Source organism: Heloderma suspectum, chromosome 16 (assembly GCF_057233095.1).
Source record: "Heloderma suspectum isolate Gila_16-S chromosome 16, 16-S_ref, whole genome shotgun sequence".
Classification (NCBI taxonomy): Eukaryota; Metazoa; Chordata; class Lepidosauria; order Squamata; family Helodermatidae; genus Heloderma; species Heloderma suspectum.
The window spans coordinates 16090604-16110866 of NC_139473.1; the positions used below are offsets into that span (position 1 = coordinate 16090604).

Genomic DNA, 20263 nt, shown 5'->3' on the forward strand with positions numbered 1-20263 from the left:
CCCCAGTGAAGTTTCAGTTTCATTTCCCCAGTGAAGTCTCAGTTTCATTTCCCCAGTGAAGTCCCAGTTTCATTTCCCCAGTGAAGTTTCATTTCTTCAGGTCTGAAGCAGTACTTTCAGTTTTGGGGGATGAGGGTATAAAGAGAGAAAGTCAGAAAGACCAGAGACTGAGAGCAGAGTCAGAAGACCCGAGCAGGAAAAAGCAGCCCAGAGGAGTCTAAGGGCAGCTAGGGTCAAGGCACTTGTGTTTTGCAACTTTTATTTTCTCTTAATGCCTTTTGTATCACTCAGCAGTATTGTGTAAGTATTTATTTAAAAAAAAATTATTGGCCCCTTTTCAGGGCAGAAACCCTACTGAGGCAATAAAATACATAAAACCATTTAAAATATTAAAATGATGGAGAGACAGTGTGGCATTGTGGCTAGAGTGCTGGACTGGGAGTCGGGAGATCCGGGTTCTAGTCCCCCCTCAGCCATGGAAGCTCCCTGGGTGACTTTGGGCCAGTCACAGACTCTCAGCCCAACCCACCTCACAGGGTTGTTGTTGTGAGGATAAAATGGAGAGGAGGAGGACGGTGTAAGCTGCCTTGAGTTCCTTGCAAGAGGGAAAAAGGCGGGATATAAATGTAATAAATAAAAATAAATAAATAAAAGCGATAAAAACATAAACTCAATGAAATAGCAATAAAAGCAACGGTAAAAACCGCCAATACCTTTAGTTGTGATTTGCTGGTTTTAAATTTACCAGTCCACTATTGTGTAAAACCCCAGGTGTCTGGAGTCTCCATCGCCCCACATCTACAACCTGAACCCCACATTGCAGGGAAGGGGAAGTTTAAAAGAAGGAAGGTGGGACTCTTAAGGAGGCAAGAGATCCTTAAGGGGTTGCTCGGGGGGGGGTCCATCAGGGTCATCAGGGGAACCCTGACAGAGGCACTGAGGGAGGAGAGAGGCCCGCTGGCCCCACTCCCATTGGGCAGAGGAAGGCAGTGACCGCCACCTGGAAAGGTAGGAGGACCGGAGGAGGAGGAAGGGGGCGGACCATTGTGGCTGGGGGCGGGGGGAGAGAAGAGAGAGCAGCAGCACAGGGGGAGGGGGGCCCCACCTCCATCATTGCTGCTGTTGGGAGGGGGAGAAGAAGCGGCTGGCGCCCCCTCCATCATTGAAGCGGGGTGTCAGAGAAGGCAGGAGCGAGGGGGGGAGGAGAAGGTGGGGGAGGGTGGTCAGCAACCACTGCCATCGTCATCCTCATGGGAGGGGGTGGGCGGGCATCGCCGGGGGGGCAGGAGGAGGAGAGAGGGCAGCGGCCTGACCTCCCACCTCAGGCGGCAGGAGGTGCTGCACCGGCCCTGAATGGGGGATGTTTAGCAGCTCTTTGGCTGGGGGAGGCATCCCCTGCGTTCAGAGGAGACCATGAAGAGCTGTCTCGTCTTCACCTCGTGCTGCCCAGGGCACAGGTCCGGTGAAAGAGGGAGGGAACTAAAAAGGGCAGGCATTTCAAGTGACAAATGAGGCGGGGGGAATAGCGTCCCTGGAAACTGCTGACTATTTTAATGTGCTCTTGCTCCTTGACCAGACACCCCCTGGGCAGTAGTACCATCAGGGTCGGACTTCAGGGGAAATGCCCGGGGTCCCACTCGGCAGATGGAGCAAGAGGGGCCCCAAAGACAGCAGGGATGGCTTGCCACGCTTCGTCGTAAGGGAAAGAATACACATTACCCAGTAAAGACACACACACACACACACACACACGTAAGACCGCTAAGTCCAGGGTCTAAGGATATCTAGGGACAGCCCGCTACCTAGGGAGGCGGTGGGCTCTCCCACACTGGAGGCGTTCAAGATGAAGCTGGACAGCCACCTGTCAGGGATGCTCTGACTTGGGTTCCTGCATTGAGTAGGGAGTTGGACTCGATGGCCTTGTAGGCCCCTTCCAACCCTACTGTTCTATGACTCTGCCTAGGGAGGTGGTGGGCTCTCCCACACTGGAGGCGTTCAAGACGAAGCTGGACAGCCACCTGTCAGGGATGCTCTGACTTGGGTTCCTGCATTGAGTAGGGAGTTGGACTCGATGGCCTTGTAGGCCCCTTCCAACCCTACTGTTCTATGACTCTGCCTAGGGAGGCAATGGGCTCTCCCACACTGGAGGCTTCTGAAGTGCCACAGGGTTCCCTGAACACAATTCAAAAACCATTCAGCCAGGCTTTCTCCCCACAACTACCTGCGATGCACAGCCAGCCCAAGACAATTTGCCACCTGAGGCACAGAACAAGATGGTACCCCCTCCCCTTTCATGTATAAAAGCAGAATGGACTGGTGGTTGAATCTTTTTTCAATACTGGCAGGGGGACAGCATCGTCCACCGTGCCTGAAGGCAGCAGGGTAGCTTAGAGGTCACAATATAGGCCGCGAGGCACACTGCTGTTTTTTTCAGAGACCTTGCTGCTGCTTCCAAGCATCTGCTGCCTCACTCTGCCTAATGGTAGGGCCGGCCCTGTTAGCATTTCCTAGCTACCTAGTTCTTCTCTGGATTTTGTGTGCTTTGACTCTTGGATCTTTTTCAAACCTTACCTTAGAGAAATGCCCAAGCCAGGATTGGCCCCTTTGTTGAGTCATAGCTCCACAATCTAGGGAGGTGGTGGGCTCTCCCACACTGGAGGCATTCAAGAGGAAGCTGGACAGCCACCTGTCAGGGATTCTCTGACTTGGGTTCCTGCATTGAGCAGGGGGTTGGACTTGATGGCCTTGTAGGCCCCTTCCAACCCTACTCTTCTATGATTCCATGATTCTAACTGTACCACTTCTTCTGGGCACTGGTTTTCTTGGCACTTCCAAGCCCATATTTCCTTAGCCCTTGCCTCTCCATCACAGGCCGCTTGCCCGCCTCGCCTCAAGTCGCTCCAACAGCCCTTTGGCCTGCGTCACCCCGCCCTTCGTGCCTGGCCACATTTAATCTACGCCCCTCCTTAACTTCTGGTTTGCAGCTTCATCTACCTTCCGCTTATAGGAGGCTGGTGCCTCCGATGCCAGTGGGGTGGTGAATCCACTCCGGGTTTCAGTTGGAACTCTAAAGGTGCTCTGGAGCTTGGAGAGCTCCTTTAGAGGTCTGACAGGTTCTGACTGAAACCCGGAGCGGATTCACCGCCCCACTGGCATTGGAGCCACCAGCCTCCATACTTGGACCTGGGTCCATTTCCCATCCATGGCTTCGGATGATCACTGTGACATTTTCGTCCCGTTTCCACTGGCTCATCTTTGCCATTTTTTCCTTGGACTGCCCAAACCTGCCGGAGGAGCCGACCTAACCCCCGGATGAGCTTTCCCCACCTTGCTTGGATAAGACCTTGCTTATGAAGTTGGTTTTGGCCGGAGACAAAAGATGGTTTTGCGGAGAGTTGGAGGTAGCATGACAGAGGCATCAAGGGCGTGAGGTTAGGCACTTATTTCTTTTGTGTCAGGGTCACAAAAGACCTGTCAGACCAGGACGATGGAGACACCAGGAGCAACGACAGATTGACACCATTTTGAACTTGCCTGTCATTATCATTGTTGTCAGAATTTAATAGAATCGTAGAATAGTCATAGACTAGTGGAGTTGGAAGGGGCCTACAAGACCATCAAGTCCAACCCCCTGCCCAATGCAGGAGTCCAAGTCAAAGCATCCCTGACAGGTGGCTGTCCAGCCTCATCTTGAATGCCTCCAGTGTGGGAGAGCCCACCACCTCCCTAGAGAATGGGTTCCGTTGTCGTATTGCTCTTACAGTCAGGAAGTTTTTCCTGATGTTCAGCCGGAATCTGGCTTCCTGTCACTTGAGCCCATTCTTCCGTGTCCTGCACTCTGGGATGATCGAGAAGAGATCCTGGCCTTCCTCTCTGTGACCACCTTTCAAGGACTTGAAGAGCGCTCTCCTATCTCCCCTCAGTCTTCTCTTCTCAAGGCTAAACATGCCCAGTTCTTTCCATCTCTCCTTGTAGGGCTTTGTTTCCAGTCCCCTGATCATCTTCGTTGCCCTCCTCTGAACCCTCTCGAGGGTTCTTAGTCACCTTTCTCTTAAAAAACACTCAAGGCAACCTACAACGAAACATATAGCCTTCTAGACCAACTACTTGCAGAAATATAGAGGAAAAACACACAGGCAGCATTCCACCCAATTCAGGGATGGGCAACCTCTGGTCCTCCAGATGTTTTGGCCTACAACTCCCATCATCCCCAGCATTGGCTATGCTGGCTAGGGCTGATGGGCATGGCAGTCCAGCAACATCTGGAGGGCCTCATGTTGTCCACCCAGGGTGAGGAAATACTGTGCTAGATGGATCATTGGTCCAACACGGTAGAAGGGCCCCGTAGGTCATCACAAGACCTGACAAATTTCTCTGCACGCTTCCCCAGGACTTCCTTCTGCGTAAACATGCATAGGATTGCATGCTAGGTCATTTCATGTTAACTTGTGATGCCGCCCCTTCTTTCCTCCTCGCATCACCTTCGTCCCCCTCCCCACAAAATTTCTGACGATGGGCCGGAAGGGATGCGAAGGGAGAGAACAGAGGCCGCAGAGATCTAAGAATAGACATATCAGGTTATCAGCAAAATCAGCACGACAGTCGAGACAAGGGAACTCACCAGGAGTATGTCAGCCACGATGGCCCAGTTTAAAGACAGAAGGAATTCTGCGAGGGCAATAAAAACCTGAAATGTTGAAAAAGACAGGAGGAAGAGAACATCAGACGTTTCACAGGGAACTTGCAAACACACACACACCAACAAGCAAAGAAAGGCCAGCTCCTACGGCCCCGAATGTTGACTCCTCGCTGTAATGATACGTGTTTGCATTTGGTTGTGTTGCATGGGGGGTCTCATTTGAGTGTTACGCCAATCAGCATAAGAGGACTCACCTGATATTGCAAGAGGGGAGAATGCACGTTTGCATTGCGACCCACTCAGGACAAGCTCTCTTTGCAACCTTGTATTTGGACTGTTCTGGTTATGCTTGAGAACACCAAACGTTACACTCGCCTTTGGGCTCCAGCTACTGGTTTTCCCCCTTGTATGTTGCCAGCAAGAGGTGGTATGGTAAACTGGCAAGCTCTTGTAACGGAGACTTGGTCCCACTTCACAGGCACCTGTGACAAGGGAGGCTGGAGTCTCTGAGGTCAGTGGGGCAGTGACTTCCATCCGAACCAGTCGGAGCTCTGAAGGAGGAGAGCTCCTTGAGAGTTCTGACTGGTTCTGACCGAAACCCGGAGCGGATTCAGGACCCCACTGACATCGGAGCCACCAGCCTCCACTGGCCTTTCAACAAGGAAGGCTCCGGGTGACTGTAGCAGCTCCAAAAGCCGCTAGCAGGATTCTCCAACCTGCTGGACTGCAGATGTGCTGGACTACAGATCCCAGCATCCCCCAGGCAGCCATGCTGCGAGCTGTAGTCCAACACATCGGGGGGCACAAGGCGGGGGTGGGGGGAAGCTATACTACAGCCACCTGTGAGAAGCCTCTTTCCAGGCATCTCAGTTCTTAGGTTTGCGAGCTGCTTTGCTGGTGCGATTTGGTTGCTTAAAATAAAAAAATCAGTCCACTTTCCAGGTATGAATTTGCTCAGTACAATCACCCAAAATTACATACTATATAGAGCAAATCAGTACCTTTGAAGTGTATGCTGGAGGCCAGCATGATGTAGTCCAGCTGCCATATTCCCTGGTCTTACTTCCCCTTCAGGCATGTGATGTTCAGAAAGCATCAGCATGGTTTCTCTAATCTTAGCTAAGCAAGCCCTTTCCATCTTTTCACTCGCAATCTTGAGGATTAGAAACTTGGAATCCCAGAAGTTTCGAGACGCCTGAAAAAGCACCAGCTATGAATGCTGGATCCCTTGTAGGCAAGGTCTCCTTGTGAGAGACAATGCAATGGGATGCATGCTAGGGCTTCTTGAACAAGGGTAGGAGTCATCTGTGAGGGCAAATTAATTCCTCGTCACTTACGTATGTAGCCACAATGCTCTGCTGGGCCAGCATGATAGCCAGGTAGATGCACGGAGATGAAGCGAGCGAGCCCACAGCGCAGATAAGAGGATCAGCTTTTGCGTTGATCTTCCTGTATCTCCTGGCAGCCTCCGCTCCAGTCACAACCCCCAAAATGCCTGTTGCAATTGTTATTCCTCCAAATATCCAGCTGGTGGGCAAGGGAAAGATATACATATTGATATGGGTTTGAACTCACAGCAGCTTATAACAGGGGCAGGAAACCTGTGACTTTCCAGATGTTGTTGGACTCCAATCCCATCGTTCCCGGCAACTGGCCATGCTGGCTGGGGCTGGTTGGGGTTGGAGTCCAACAGCCTCTGGAAGGCCACAGGTTCTTCACCTCTGGAAGGGAACTTTATAAACCAGGGGTGGGCGATTTGTGGCCCTCCAGATGTTTTGGCCTACAACTCCCATCAGCCCAAGCCAGCCAGTGTTGAGGGATGATGGGATATATAATCCAAAAACATTTGAAAGGCAAGTTCCCAACCCCGTTACAAACAATGAAGTCTGACTCTGTGGACAGGCCACCATTTTTTTTTCTTGAGAAGAGTTTCTCCATGCCTTTGATGGTGGTGTCCCAGGCAGAAATCCAACCGGTGTGCAATTTCCCTGCAATACTCCCTCTTCATGCAGGGACACCTGTTGAATTTCTGCCTGCAGCACAGCTATTAATGGCACCAAGCCTGTTTCACATACAAGAGAAGCAACTTCTGCCTGAGGAATGTACAGTTTACTCTTGCTCACAGCAGACAAGACTGTGTTCTAGTTCCCACCAAACAGCAAATGAAGGGAGTGAACCTACGGTTGGGCTGTACCAGTTCATACTGCAGGGGAGGCTCATGTAACTGAATGCAAAAAGATTCCCCACACACAGAGAACTAGCATGTCAGGAAACAGGCTAGACCCATTCTTCCCGACCTGCTAGTTTTCTACATGAGGGAAATTATCTGACACGGGAGGCACATTCGCTGGTGAGAGTCTCCTGCCGTACAGTCCGGAAGCAGGCTTCTCACCTCATTTTCTGTTTGTGCGCTTGGTGATGTAAATGGCAAGAGTTATGCATGATTTCAGAGAAAGTGAGCCTGTTTTTCTCCCTTTCCCATTATACTAGAACTTGGGAGCTGCCCAGAGGTGGGATTCAGTGTGGGCCCTGTCTACCTGATTCTTTTCAAGAATGGGCTCAGCCTACCTAGGTGTCTCAGTATTTAATGTTTACTTGTGTTAGGTTAACCGAAAACAGCAATGTTTAGAAAATTAAATCTCACTAGTGTACCCTGTCTGTCAAATGGGCACATTTTTCTCACCTCTCTTCTAAGGCAGGCTAGACAAACGGGCCCATTTTACAGGTGCTTAATTCCTTGATTTGCTACACACATGTGCACATTATATTTCATGATTTGACGTGTAGTCTGCGGATGAGATCCCATGCTTAAGTTATTGGCTCTGCACACATTTCGAGTTCTCCATTCGTGTGTGCGGCCTTTTGCACTAGTCTGGGTTAAGGTAGGAAGATAGCAGTGCTCACATCATCTGCGGGGGCTAACCTTCCTGAGTTAGAATGCCAGCCCCGAGTCGCCCAAATCTTGTAATATCTTCATGAGCATATCTACCGGCATTTGGCTTTCAAACAGCTCGCTGTTGAGGTCCAAGCACGCAACCCACCCTCTAACCTTTTCATCTCCTTGGAAATAGAAAACGGAGGTCTGATGCAGCGTGGCTGGGTTTTACTCTTTTCAGGCAAGAGGGTTAGTTGTGGTCCGTGGGACTCCCTGACAACCCTGTTTTCCAAAGAGGAGTGCTTCCGGCTAGTCTACCGTTTCCAAACTCAGGACACCGAGATGTAAGAACATCTTCTCCGTTCAACCTTGACGCATGACCCCGGCATTCAGGGTCGTGTACTGTGTCTTTTCCTCCCCTGGCTGGACACTGCCTGGGGCATGGATTGCAAACAGCTGATTCCATTGCTCCGGGGATGAGGTCAGCAAACTCTCCCGTCATCACCAACATACACAGAAGCCACGCACAACCCCTGCTACCGTCCACATCTTTAGCTGAGGTGCGATGGAGCTCTGCGCGTGTATCTAGAGCAGCTGTGTGCAAGGGGAGATCCTGATTGGGCCCGGCTCCCCTTCCGTAGAGGAGCTCTACACGCATGTAGCTCCTTCACAGGCTGGCTGAATGCAGTGGAGGCCGGTGGCTCTGATGTCAGTGGGGCAGTGGGTTTCAGTCAGAACTTTAAAGGAGCTCTCCATGGTGTGAAGAGTTCTGTGAACAAGGAAGGCTCCATGTGACTGTAGCAGCTACAGCAGTGGAGCCTGGTGGTCTTGATGTCAGTGGGGCGGTGAATCTGCTCCGAGTTTTAGCCAGAAACTCTCTGCACCTTGGATACGTCCTTTAGAGTTCTGACTGAAACCCGGAGCGGATTCACTGCCCCACCGACATCGGAGCTACCCACCTCCACTGAGCTCTCAGCTCCCATAGCTGCTACAGCAGGCTTCCCCAACCTGCTGGGCTTCAGAGGTGCTGGACTACAACTCCCAGCATCCCCCAGCCAGCCATGCCAGGAGGTGTGATCCAACACAAGGCTTAGTTACGGGCAGCGGGAGCTGCCCTTCCATACCCCAGCCTCCAAGTTCCATCCACATAGGCAACTGACATGGTAGGGAGAAGAGTGGTAGCAAAGTTTCCTCGCTGGCATGCAAGTACAGCCTCCTGTCTCAGACTGGCAGAAGACGTCTGTTCCTGCCCCCTACCCAAGCTCAACCTTACAGAGACTGCAGATGTAAAGCTAACAGGATTGGTGCTCTTTCCGGTCCTGATTGCAGCAGCTAGACAGTTGACCAGAACACCTCACAAAGATCACATAACACCAGACTTAAAGGGATTGCACTGGCTGCAGATACGCTTCCGGTCAGAATTCAAGGTGCTGGTGATGACATTTAAAGCCCTGAGCGGCTTGGGACTCCCTCCCTTGATGTTTGAGGGAGCGCCTCCCCCTATATATGCCTGCCTGAGGACTGAGATCTGTTGGAGTGGCCCTCCTCTGCATCCCACCAGTGTGAGTTAGACACTATGGAGGGACATGGGAGGGGGCCTTCTCTGTGGTGGCACTCCAGTTGTGGAATGCCCTCCCCTTGGAGGCCCAATTGGCACATACACTGGTTTCATTTCAGCACCAAGTTAAAACACGGCTTTTTATCAAAGCTTTTGAGGGCTTAATGCATTCCCTAAAGCAGCACACCTGTTTTAACTGTTTTATTGTTTTAGATTTTAAATTGGTCTTAGCTTGCTTAATGGTTTAATATGTTTTCAGCTGTTTAAATTATTTATTGTTTTACACTGTCTAAATTGATTTTATCTGTACGCCGCCCTGAGATCCTAATGATATAGGGCGGGATATAAATGTTTTAAATAAAACAAAATAAATATTTTTTTGCCCATCTCTCAGCTCCCCCTCAGAGCTTTCCCCACATCCTCCTTTTGCTTTCCCAGAAGTACGCTCGCCTCACCTGTTGGCTGTGTCGCACAGTTCCTTCTTATATACAGGTATCCGGTCAAGGATGTGCTGAGCTCTAAAAAGGAACACCGGAACCCAGAAACCCAGCGCTCCAGTGACGAAGGCCATGGCAGTCACGCCCAGCGAGGACCATAAAAAGCTCCAGCTGATGGGGTGGGGGGCAGAAGGGAGAAAGGGATATATATTATCTCCAGTCTCAGACGCAGGCTGCCTCTCGGTACCAGTTGCTGGGGAACATGGGCGGGAGGGTGCTGTTGCGTTCATGCCCTGCTTGTGGGCTCCTGCTTGACAGCTGGTCAGCCACTGTGTGAACACAATGCTGGACTAGATGGACCCTTGGTCTGATCCAGCAGGGCTCTTCCTATGTTCCTATTTCATTTCATTTATTACATTTCTATACTGCCCAACAGCCAAAGCGCTCTTGGTGGTTTACAACGATGAAAAACCTTAACAATACAGTCTTATGCATAATATAAAAACAGTTTAACTACAAACGTATAAACAGAGCGGACACACATACACGTCCAGACGATCTCTCATGACTTCATGAAAAACCTATCATATGCTGCCAAATGCCTGGGAGGAGAGGAAGGCCTTAACCCGGTGCCAAAAGATAACAATGTTATCTCGCTGTGGAATTCATTCCATAATTGGGGGGCCACCACTGAGAAGGCCCTCTCCTTTGTTGCCACCTCCAGAGCCTCCCTCGGAGTAGGCAATTGGAGGAAGGCCTTAGATGATGATAGCAGTGTACAGGTAGGTAACATCTGTAAAGAGGAGACTGTAAGCTCATGGGGGCAGGTGTCTTTTTGTTGTTGCTTATATTATTCTGTAAAGCGCTACGTTATCTGACAGTGCTACATAGAATTATAGAATCATAGAATAGTAGGCTTCGAAGGGGCCTGCAAGACCATTGAGTCCAACCTCCTGCTCAGTGCAGGAACCCAAGTCAAAGCATCCCTGACAAGTGGCTGGTCCAGCTTCATCTTGAATGCCTCCACTGTGGGAGAGCCCACTACTGCCCTAGGGAATGAGTTCCATTGTCGTATTTCTCTAACAGTCAAGAAGTTTCTCCTGATGTTCAGCCAGAATCTGGCTTCCTGTAACTGGCGCCCATTAATCCATGTCCTGCATGCTGGGGTGATCGAGAAGAGATCCTGGCCTTCCTCTCTGGGACAGCCATTCAAGTCCTTGAAGAGCACAATCCTATCTCCCCTCAGTCTTTTCTTCTCAAGGCTAAACATGCCCAGTTCTTTCCATCTCTCCTTGTAGGGCTTTGTCTCCAGCCCCCTGACATAATAAATGCTATTATGAAGAAGGAGAAGGACAGGGGGATGATATGACAGTTCCTGGGGCTGGCCAACGTAGTATGTTGGCCACGGGTCCTACTTTAGGGGACACCATTCTGTTTGAAGGTCTGTCAGAGGACAGTCCTCTATTTGGAAGGCTGTCTGGTCCAAGTCCAGCTTAAAGGTACAGAACCATTAGAAGGAAGAGCAGGCAGGGACCCCCTGAAGTCAGCAGAGGCTGGTGGCTCCAATGTCAGTGGGGCGGTGAATCCGCTCCAGGTTTCAGTCAGAACCAGTCAGAACGTTAAAGGAGCTCTCGAAGGTGTGAAGCCATCCAGGGGTCTCAAATGTGCGAAGCACCTTAGATAGCTCATTTAGAGTTCTGACTGGTTCTGACTGAACCCCAGACCAGATTCACTGCCCCACTGACATCAGCGCCACCAGCTTCCACCGTTTGGAGTTGTCCATCAACCTGGACAACAAGCTGAGAAGCCATCAAACAAATCACCAGGTCACGGTATTACCGGCTAGGATGAGCTGTATTGTATTTCTCTTGAAATGATAATTGTTTCCAAGTGCGCAGCTATACATATAAATTGGCATGGGCACATTTCATGCCAACTGTAGCCTCTTAGTGTCCTCTTTTTTGGCCAACCTATAGCATGGACAGACATCATAGAATTCTGGGTAATCAAGAACTTGCCATCCCTAGCGTGGGAGGTGGCAAGTATGTCATGACACGAGTCAAAGATTTCTGCACCAACACGGGTTTTACGCTAGGGTTAAGTAGCGCACCCAATCACGTATCCTTCCAGAATGGATACGTCTAAAATCTTGCTTGGTCTTGAATAGAAAATGTGAAAGGCGCCCATGGGAAGACGTCTGCGAGTCAACAGCACCCTCTAGCGATACAGAAATCAGCTTGTCACGCCTGAGAGATTTACTGTGGCATTTGGTTTTGCAAAGCAGAGCTCATCTCATCAGAGTTATCCTCAGCTGGCATATATATATATATATATATATATATGTATGTATGTATGTGTGTGTGTGTGTGTGTGTGTGTGTGTTAGTTAGTGTGTGTGTGTGTGTGTATGCTGGGGTATAGAAGGAAAAAATGTCAACAGCAAGGCCAAAAGGCCTTGAAATGGAAGACGAACAATGGCATTGGGAAAGAAGGGGGGGGGTTCACCAGCCTCACTGCAAGACCCCTTGCTTTTTTCCTCTTGTGTATTATGCCTTTTTAGACTGTAAGCCTGAGCAGAACGGACTGTCTTGTTTTACTGATTCCATGTAAGCTGCTCCAGCTTTTTGGCTGGGGACTGGGATAAATAAATAAATGTTAAATAAATAAACAAATAAATAAGGGAGCAATCCTATGGCCACTAGTCAGCAGCTAGATGGCCATAGGATATGTGGTTGTCTGGGAACTGACCTCAGAGACCACATGGTTTTCCCGGAGAACCAACCTTCCCCCCGCTTCCACGCCACCTCGCAGGCAGAGCAGAACAGCCCTGTGCTCCGCACTCAGAAGAGGAGTGCGGAGTGGCCAAAATGGGGCGTTCCGGGGAAGGGAAGGCGGAGATGCCGGTACAACACATCCTATGTGTCATCCAGCAGCCTCCTCCCCTGCTCTGCCTTCCTGCGGCTAGACTGTCAGGAGCACCCTAGCTGCCTCTTGCAGTCCCCTCCAATAGCCAACTCAGGACACAGACGACGAGGATTCTTTCCGAGACTTTATTCTTTTATTACTTTATGACTCTTTCAGATACTATTCACTAGCAACAAAGCAAGGAACAGTACTGGGGAAAGATAGCAGAGTAGCCTAAGCTCCAGGTAAGTTTCTCCAGGTTTGAAGGAGAACCATGGGAAGACTCTGAACTTATGGGCTAGGGAGAGATCCTCCCTCGTTCCCTTGGGTCCTCGGGACGCGACTGTTGTTTGAGCGCCAAACAAGCAGAGCGCCTCCTTTCTGCGCCCTCCATCTGTCGTTGCTCCCTGCGTCTGCGCCAAGCATCCAGCAAGCCCCCCCCCCATGCTCTCTCACTGCCAGGGTCGCTATCTATCCCAGGAACGCTGGCAGGAGGAATCTCTGCCAACTGCGTTGCTTGTGAGATATGAGTGAGCTCCTCTCCCATGGATTGCTGTTCCTCCTCAGAATCAGAACTGCTCTGGGGCTCTATGGGCTCAGTTTCCACCCTGACATAGACAGCCAAAATTGGCTGTCTAGCTACAAATGCAGGGCAGGAGAAGCACCAAGGGAAGGATCCCCTCCGTGCTTCTCCTGCCCTGCATTGGATAGGCGGTCGCCTCTGAGTTCAGAGGTGGCCGCCTATTCCCATAGGATTGCGCCTGAAATGTCTATGCAAAGTTCAAACATATACAAGTTTTTGTTCATGACAGCAGCAATAACCGGTGTTAATTCCTAACTTTGCCATGTTGATTTAACAACTGTAGCGAGAGGGAAAGTCTTGGTCTTCACTAAAACCTAAGTGAGGACTTTAAAAATAGTGGCGCTGTTCAGACACACAGTGGGGAAGGGTGGTTAGGCTAACCATGGTGCAGGGTGGTTACCACTAACCACTGCGAATGGTTCTGCCACATGAGCAGGTAGCCATGTTCTGCAACATGGTTAGACTAATCATTCTCTAACCACCCTCCCTCCCACAGGAACCCGCAGTCCTCCGGATGGGTGGCCATACATCCCAGCAGCCTTTGCGCTGTCGGCCATTTTGGTGTTTGGTGTTGTCGGCCATTTTGGTGCTCAGTGGCTACTCCTTCTTAGGCCGTTCTTGCAGCAGAGCTCTATGGCAGCTGAAAATTAACCATGGAGTCTGTTCAGACATCACGTTAAGCCATGGTAGAGCCCACTACCCATCTTGCAGTAAGTGGTCAGTGAACATGGTTAGTCCGTGGTTAGGGATGTACGAAAGGTACTTACCTTTCGCAGATTATGTTTATGGTTGGGGGGGAGGCGTTCCGTCCCTCCCCCCGGAATCCTTGCTGGGGGGGAGGTGCTCTGTTCCTCCCCCCCTGGAATCCTGGCCGGCCGGCTGTTCTCTGCAGGAATTCTGCGGAGCTGCCGGCTGGCTCCTCAAGCAGCCGGACATCCGGCCGCTGGCTAGCAGGGACACAAATGGCGGCGGCCATAGCCGCCGCCATTTGCGTCCCTGCAGTCAGCCGTGATAGGCTACGTAAATGTTTACGTAGACTAAGATGTGCCAAAATAAGGAATGCAAATGGCGGCGGCCGTGGCCGCCGCCATTTGCGTACGCGCGTTTTTTTGTTTTTTTTAAAGTCAGCTGTGATAGGCTACGTAAATCTTTATGTAGCCTATCATGTTGTTGTTGTTGTTGTTGTTGTTTTTTACTGGAAATGGCGGTGGCAGCAGCCGGCCGCCGCAGCCACCGCCGCCAAGAAGATCCGCCCAAGGTAAGTCTCGTCCCGGGGGGGGGGGGGGCAGGCCATTCCACCACTGATTTCGGGGGGCCGAATGCGCTGGCATTCGGCCTCCCCGAGATCCATGGCGGAATTTTCGTACATCCCTATCCGTGGTTAACAAACCACCATGTTGGGACAGACGCCTGTTCAGACATCACGCTAAGCTAACATGCTTAGCTCAAAACTCCTAACCATCATGGCTTAGCGTGATGTCTGAACAGGGCCAGCAATAAACATAGTAACACAGCTTTGCCCTAACCTTGGCTGTTTTTTGGGCTGTTTTCAGCACACACGTTCCATGAGGGCTAGAAACCTGAAGGGCTGTGACATGGCAACAGCAGGAGTGCCTTACTTTTTGCAGAGAGATGAGACATCTTTGAGCCAGGTTGAGCGGTCTTTGTGTTTGTCAGCCTTGGGCTTCTCAGCAGTACGGCAGGTTGATGCAGGAACCAAGAAAACTAGGAAAGCCAGACCCACAGCCCCCAGACAAGGGGTAACCTGCAGAGACACAAGTAATTGATGATGATACAGATGAAATGCATTTTCAAGGGGCTTTTGACGACCATTATTAGAGTGGCAACATTTAGATCACGAGTGGGCAGGACATAGAACTGTACTGACAGAATTTTGGGTGATTTGCGGTAGATCTTCAAGGATTCCCAACTCCCCATAGTCTAAAAGTAGCAATCCCCATTACCCACCCCACCACCCTAAATTATACAGCTGAAATGAAGGAAGGGGTAACCAAGAGTGGGGCTTGGTGTGGAAGGATCTTTTTTCATCCCTTATGGAGCAATCCTATACATGTTTAGATACAAAAAAGTCCTACAACTCCCAGCATTAGAGAATTACTACTACTGTTATTACCATGTGTAGCATTCATGTATGTGTGTCCTTGTGCAACTGTATGTGTGTGTTGTATGTAGACAGACAGATAGAGACAGAGATAAAAGCAGAGACAGAGATAAAGACAGAGACAGAGATAAAGACAGAGCTCAATCAACTTTCTCCAACCTGGTGCCCTCCTGATGTTTTCAACTACAACTCCCAGTATTCCTGATCACTGGCCATGCTGGCTGATGGGAGCTGAAGTCCAAAATATCGAGAGGGCAACAGTTTGGGGAAGGCTGAGTGTGTGTGCATGTGATATATGTAAGTGCAGGGGTGGTGAACCTTCAGGTGTTTTTGGACTCCAACTCCCATCAGGCCAAGTCTGCATGGCCAGTGTTTGGGGATGATTGGATTGATAGTCCAGGGCCCCACCCTTGTATTAGAGCTTTATCCAGTTTTGTTTTAATAAAAAAAAATACTGTGTGTAATCCTGTACATGTCTACTCAAATGTAAGTCCCATAGAGTTCAATGAGACTTACTGCCAGGTCAGTGTGTATATAGGTTATCGCACTGATACCTTAGTTGATTAATTGTATTAGTCAGTTAATTAGAGGAATAATCAATTAAATCTACATGCATTTGCATCTGAGAAGAGCAACAGTACTAAAAAAAAAAAAAAGCACACTCGTTTGTTATTAGACAATGCAGATATTACGTCTTCTCTTTCCCACAGAATGCCTCTTTTAAGACGGCGTTTTCCATCTGCGGTTTTTATAAGTTCCTGCATTGCAAATAATGTTGTCGTCGTTTTAAAATCAGGCCTTCGGTTTAAAACTCCAGAACCGTGGTGCTGTTCTGGCCACCATCTTTTGTGAATTATTTGCTTAACCTGCCTGGCTCTTCTTGAGACAACCTGGGCAGCAGAGGCTGCCCAGCTGAAGCCCCAAGTGATAGCCAGGACGGGGATTCCGAAAGGGACCCAATCTAACAAGAAAAGACTCACCCTGAAGCCCCAGCCCCAGTAGCTGGTGGCATGCGCCATTCCAGATGATGTGATGTAACCGAGCCCACTGCAAGAGAGGAAAAGGCCAAGTCCATATCTGAATTAGGCGGCCAAATCCCAGCCTGGGGAATCACCCCTCGTGAGAAGGACCAGAGCTCAGTGGCGGAGCCCTCGCTTGGCATGCAGACAGCCCCGGGTTCAAGTCCCAGCATCTCCAGTTAAAATGATCAGGGAGCAGGAGATGGGGAGATGTCTCTGGGCCTGGGGTTCTGGAGTACTGTGGACAGTCAGAGTGGGCAAAACTGGGCCAGAAGGACACTGACTCAGTGGAGAATTGTGGCTCTGATGCCAGTGGGGTGGAGAATCCACTCCGGGTTTCAGTCAGAACCAGTCAGAACTCTAAAGGAGCTGTCCAAGCTGCGAAGAGATCTGACCGATTCACCCCCCCACTGACATCAGAGCCACCAGCCTCCACTGGTCTGACTGGATATAAGGCAGCTCCCTACACCCTTCACCTATTTATCATTTTATGTCAGGGATGGGGAACCTGTCCCGGTCCAAGGGAAACACACACATATACCGTTCACTCATGTGCACACGCACACACATTCATATTATATATACACACTTCCCAGCAACCCCAAACACACACACACGCACGCGCGCACACACACACACACACACACACACCATCCTCAGCTGATTCATGCGTGTCAGCTGAGGATGGGAGGCGGCATTTTCTTCATCATTGCAGCACATCAGATGGGAAGTTTTAACTCTCTCCAACCAGGATGCCATGACGGGAAGGGAAATTGGCCCTTCTCCTTCCCTCAGCTGATCTACACTAGACAACTGAGGAGCAGAGAGCCCAATTCTAATCCCTATTGTGGTGCGTTGGACAGAGTTTTAAACCTCTCCATCCAGCATGCTGCGACAGGGATCAAAAATGTGATGGGGAGGGGCCAAAGCCTGGGAGACTGCCGCGGGCTGGATTGCGGAACCTCGCTGGCCATATCAGGCCCGCAGACTGGAAGTTCCTCATACCTGTTTTAGGGCATTTCTACACCAGCCTAAAATCCTGCATTTAAAATGGGGCTTTCTGCTTCCGTTTTAAATGCAGGATCACAACTGACTCCCTTTACAAGTGCTTCCTTTTCCCCTTCCCCTTCCCCCCTCCCCCCACCTTATCTGAGTCTTCCATTATCAGTCATTCATCTCACACCTCTTCTTGCCACTTTAAGGAACTGAAGCGGAACACAACAGGGTAATTTGATAGCTCATTATCTGCAATCTATTTAAAAACGGAACAAAGGGCATTTAATGCAGGAGATGCCTTGGAGGGTCACGGCATCATGTAAAGGGCCCGCAAACATCCATGAAGGAGTAGTCTCCATGGCAGGATAAAAGCCCGGTGTGAAGGAGCCCTTGAACACATTCATCCATCCATACCAAAAAAAAGTACTCATCCTTTACACTAAGGGTGTTGGATCTCTTTCAACATGAGAGCTGAATGCAAATTCAGAGGGGGTCTCAGGGGCCGCGTTCCAGTGATGGGAAGAGCCATTTCAACCTTTCAGAGTGGAGGAAAACTACACAAAAGCTGGGAAACAACCAAAGGACCAGCACTCAAGAGAAAGGGGGTGGCCATATGGGGAAGGAGCATAACCAAGGGTCAGATGGGGACCCCAGGTGAGTGTGAGCATCCCTCCTATATGCTAATGGCAAACTCATTCTCCGAGTGCGGGTCCTTATCCACAGGCCTCAACTGTTAATATGCAGATCTACCTTCCAACCGGTATGAAGATATAGAAAAGCGACAGCATCCAAGTCCGATGGTCTTTCTCAAACAGGTCAGCGATGATGGTGGGGGTGATGGTGGAATAACTAGCGGTGCCAGCACCCACCAGACCCCGTGTAATGAAAAACAGCCAGCCCATCTAGAGGAGGAGAACATGTGCGAGGACTTCAAAAGGACACATTAAATCACAACCTGCGGTATCTGGCTAGGTATAGAAATCCATTTGGGGGGTGTTCAACGGGTTTTCCTAGGTCCGGACCCCTGGTCTTCTTTTCAGTTCCCACCTCGGTGTCTGACTCTGTCTACAGTGAGTTAAGCCATTTTGTGGATTTTCCTGGGCATCTGGCATGTTTTTCCAGAAGGTGCTGCAATTTGTGCAAATGTATGAGCAATTTGTGCAAATTGCAGCCAAATTTGTGCAAATGTGAGCAAAATCATGCAAATTTGGCCACAATTTGCGCAAATTGCTCAGGAATTTGCGCAAATTGCTCAGGAATTTGCGCAAATTGCTCAGGAATTTGCGCAAATTGCTCAGGAATTTGTGCAAATTGCAGAACTGGGGGGTGGGACACACACACAAAAAAACATTTCCAGAGTTTGGAGAAAAGCCTTCAGCTTAGCTCCAAACTTAGATTGAGTCATATACTCCGTAGAACTCTGCTGACTCAAAAAAAGAACTGGATTTCCCAGCAACGGATATGCTTACATCTAATACAGTCGTTACTTATTTTGTTTACATGCCTTTCTTTTCAAGACAAGCTCAAGGCAGGCTAAAGATGAACAGATCAGTCTGTTTGCAGGTCAGTTTTGCATGTGTTTATTCAAAAGTCTGCTCTATCCCATCTGTGATTACAAAAAAGAACCCACCTTATTTCCCCACAAAATACTCATTTTTGTATGCATTCAATCTAAAATACCTATTGCAACATGCATTTGGTATGTTTTTTGAGCTCAGAACTGCATCACAAAATTCGGAGAAGTGCAAAAACTGAAGTATCATTGCATTCTGAGCCATGTGTTTGTCTGGGAGATGCAAATCAGCTTGGTTCACTTAAAATTGGGGATTGAGTGAAATCTTCAAGCATACCTAAGGTAGGCAGATGAAGAGATAATCGATATCCTTGTTTCATATGAATGATGACAGATATACAAGCTGGTCCCAAGAGATTGGCTAGCATAATACATCCTTCCATTGTTGCTATTTACCAGGGTTGGTTCCCTGTTTTCTGGAACTTGTCCTAGAAAATCACTGTTACAGTTTTTGCCTTTTGTGGAGACCTTGTTTGTTTAAAACTTTATATCCTGCAAATTTTCATGAGGATTTTTTTTTCAAAAAAATTCAGATTATCATGGAAACAAGATTTATATTTAGGAATGTATGGATTGCGTAAAATCCGTTCTATCTGTGTTTCATGGATTGTTGGGCACCCATCAAAGGAATTGTGGGGGGGTGCTTCTGAAGTTGTGCAAATTCTCGCTTGTGCAAATTTGCACCTGTGAAAATGCATAAATTTCCCCCCAAAGGAGCATTTTCATGCTTTAGCCTATGGGGGAAATGTGCATTTTTGGCCATTTTTTATTGTGTATTTTTCTACAACAAAATTTGTGCAAAATTTGGGAAAGTTAGAAAAACGGTCTGCAGGTCCACTGAATCCACCCAACAGGGGAAAATCTGCTCTGCTGTAGAATTCGTGGGTCTGGTTCATGAAAATTCAAACTCATTTGGTTCTATTGTGGATTCCTCCAACATCCCTGCTTATGGTTGAACTCAAGTGAAAGTGACGTTGACTGGAAATAGGGTAGCCATGGGTCCCACTTTACAGTGGACAGTCCTCTATTTTAAAAGAGTCCTCTATTTGAAGGGCTGTCCGGTCCAAGTCCAGTTTAAAGCAGACAGGTCCCAGTCTTCTCCACTAGGGTGGGATTTATTGTATTTCTATTTTAGGGCACAATCCCATGCATATTTAGACAGATAAATGTCCTACAACTCCCAGCATTCCCCAGCCAGGGAATGCTGGGAGTTGTAGGACTCGTTTCTGTCTAAACATGCATAGGATTGAGCGCTAAATGACTGAAATCAAGGGTATTGCCAGGCACTTAAAAGATTCAGGGGACAGGGCCATAGGACACAATTTGCATAAAATCTGCATATGCTAATTTATATCTATATATGCAAATTTAGAAATAATTATTACAATTTAAATTGCACACGAGGCAAAGCCAGCCAATTCATTTGTCATCCAAATAATCTCAAATAAAATAAATTCTTCAATTAATTTGCAAGCTGACCCAGATCACACTAAAACAATTGGGGGAAAAAACCATTTTTTTCCTAGGCTTAATTGCCAGAGGGAGATATTTTTTGGTT

General features: G+C 49.0%; 1 protein-coding gene across 18 annotated transcripts in view; it reads right to left on the minus strand.

Annotated features, from left to right (window-relative positions):
- SPNS3 (SPNS lysolipid transporter 3, sphingosine-1-phosphate (putative)) overlaps positions 1 to 20263 on the minus strand; it is an 89580-nt gene that overhangs the window by 15941 nt on the left and 53376 nt on the right. For 17 of the 18 annotated variants that reach the window (XM_084822722.1, XM_084822725.1, XM_084822721.1 and 14 more), the window contains 6 exons: positions 17883 to 18034; positions 16098 to 16164; positions 14615 to 14760; positions 9528 to 9680; positions 5977 to 6166; positions 4622 to 4687 (listed from right to left, as the gene is read on the minus strand). In XM_084822722.1, coding sequence (XP_084678848.1) covers positions 4622 to 4687; positions 5977 to 6166; positions 9528 to 9680; positions 14615 to 14760; positions 16098 to 16164; positions 17883 to 18034 — 774 coding nt within the window. The remainder of the gene's footprint in view (positions 1 to 4621; positions 4688 to 5976; positions 6167 to 9527; positions 9681 to 14614; positions 14761 to 16097; positions 16165 to 17882; positions 18035 to 20263) is intronic. The other variant, XM_084822724.1, reaches the window with a different exon arrangement.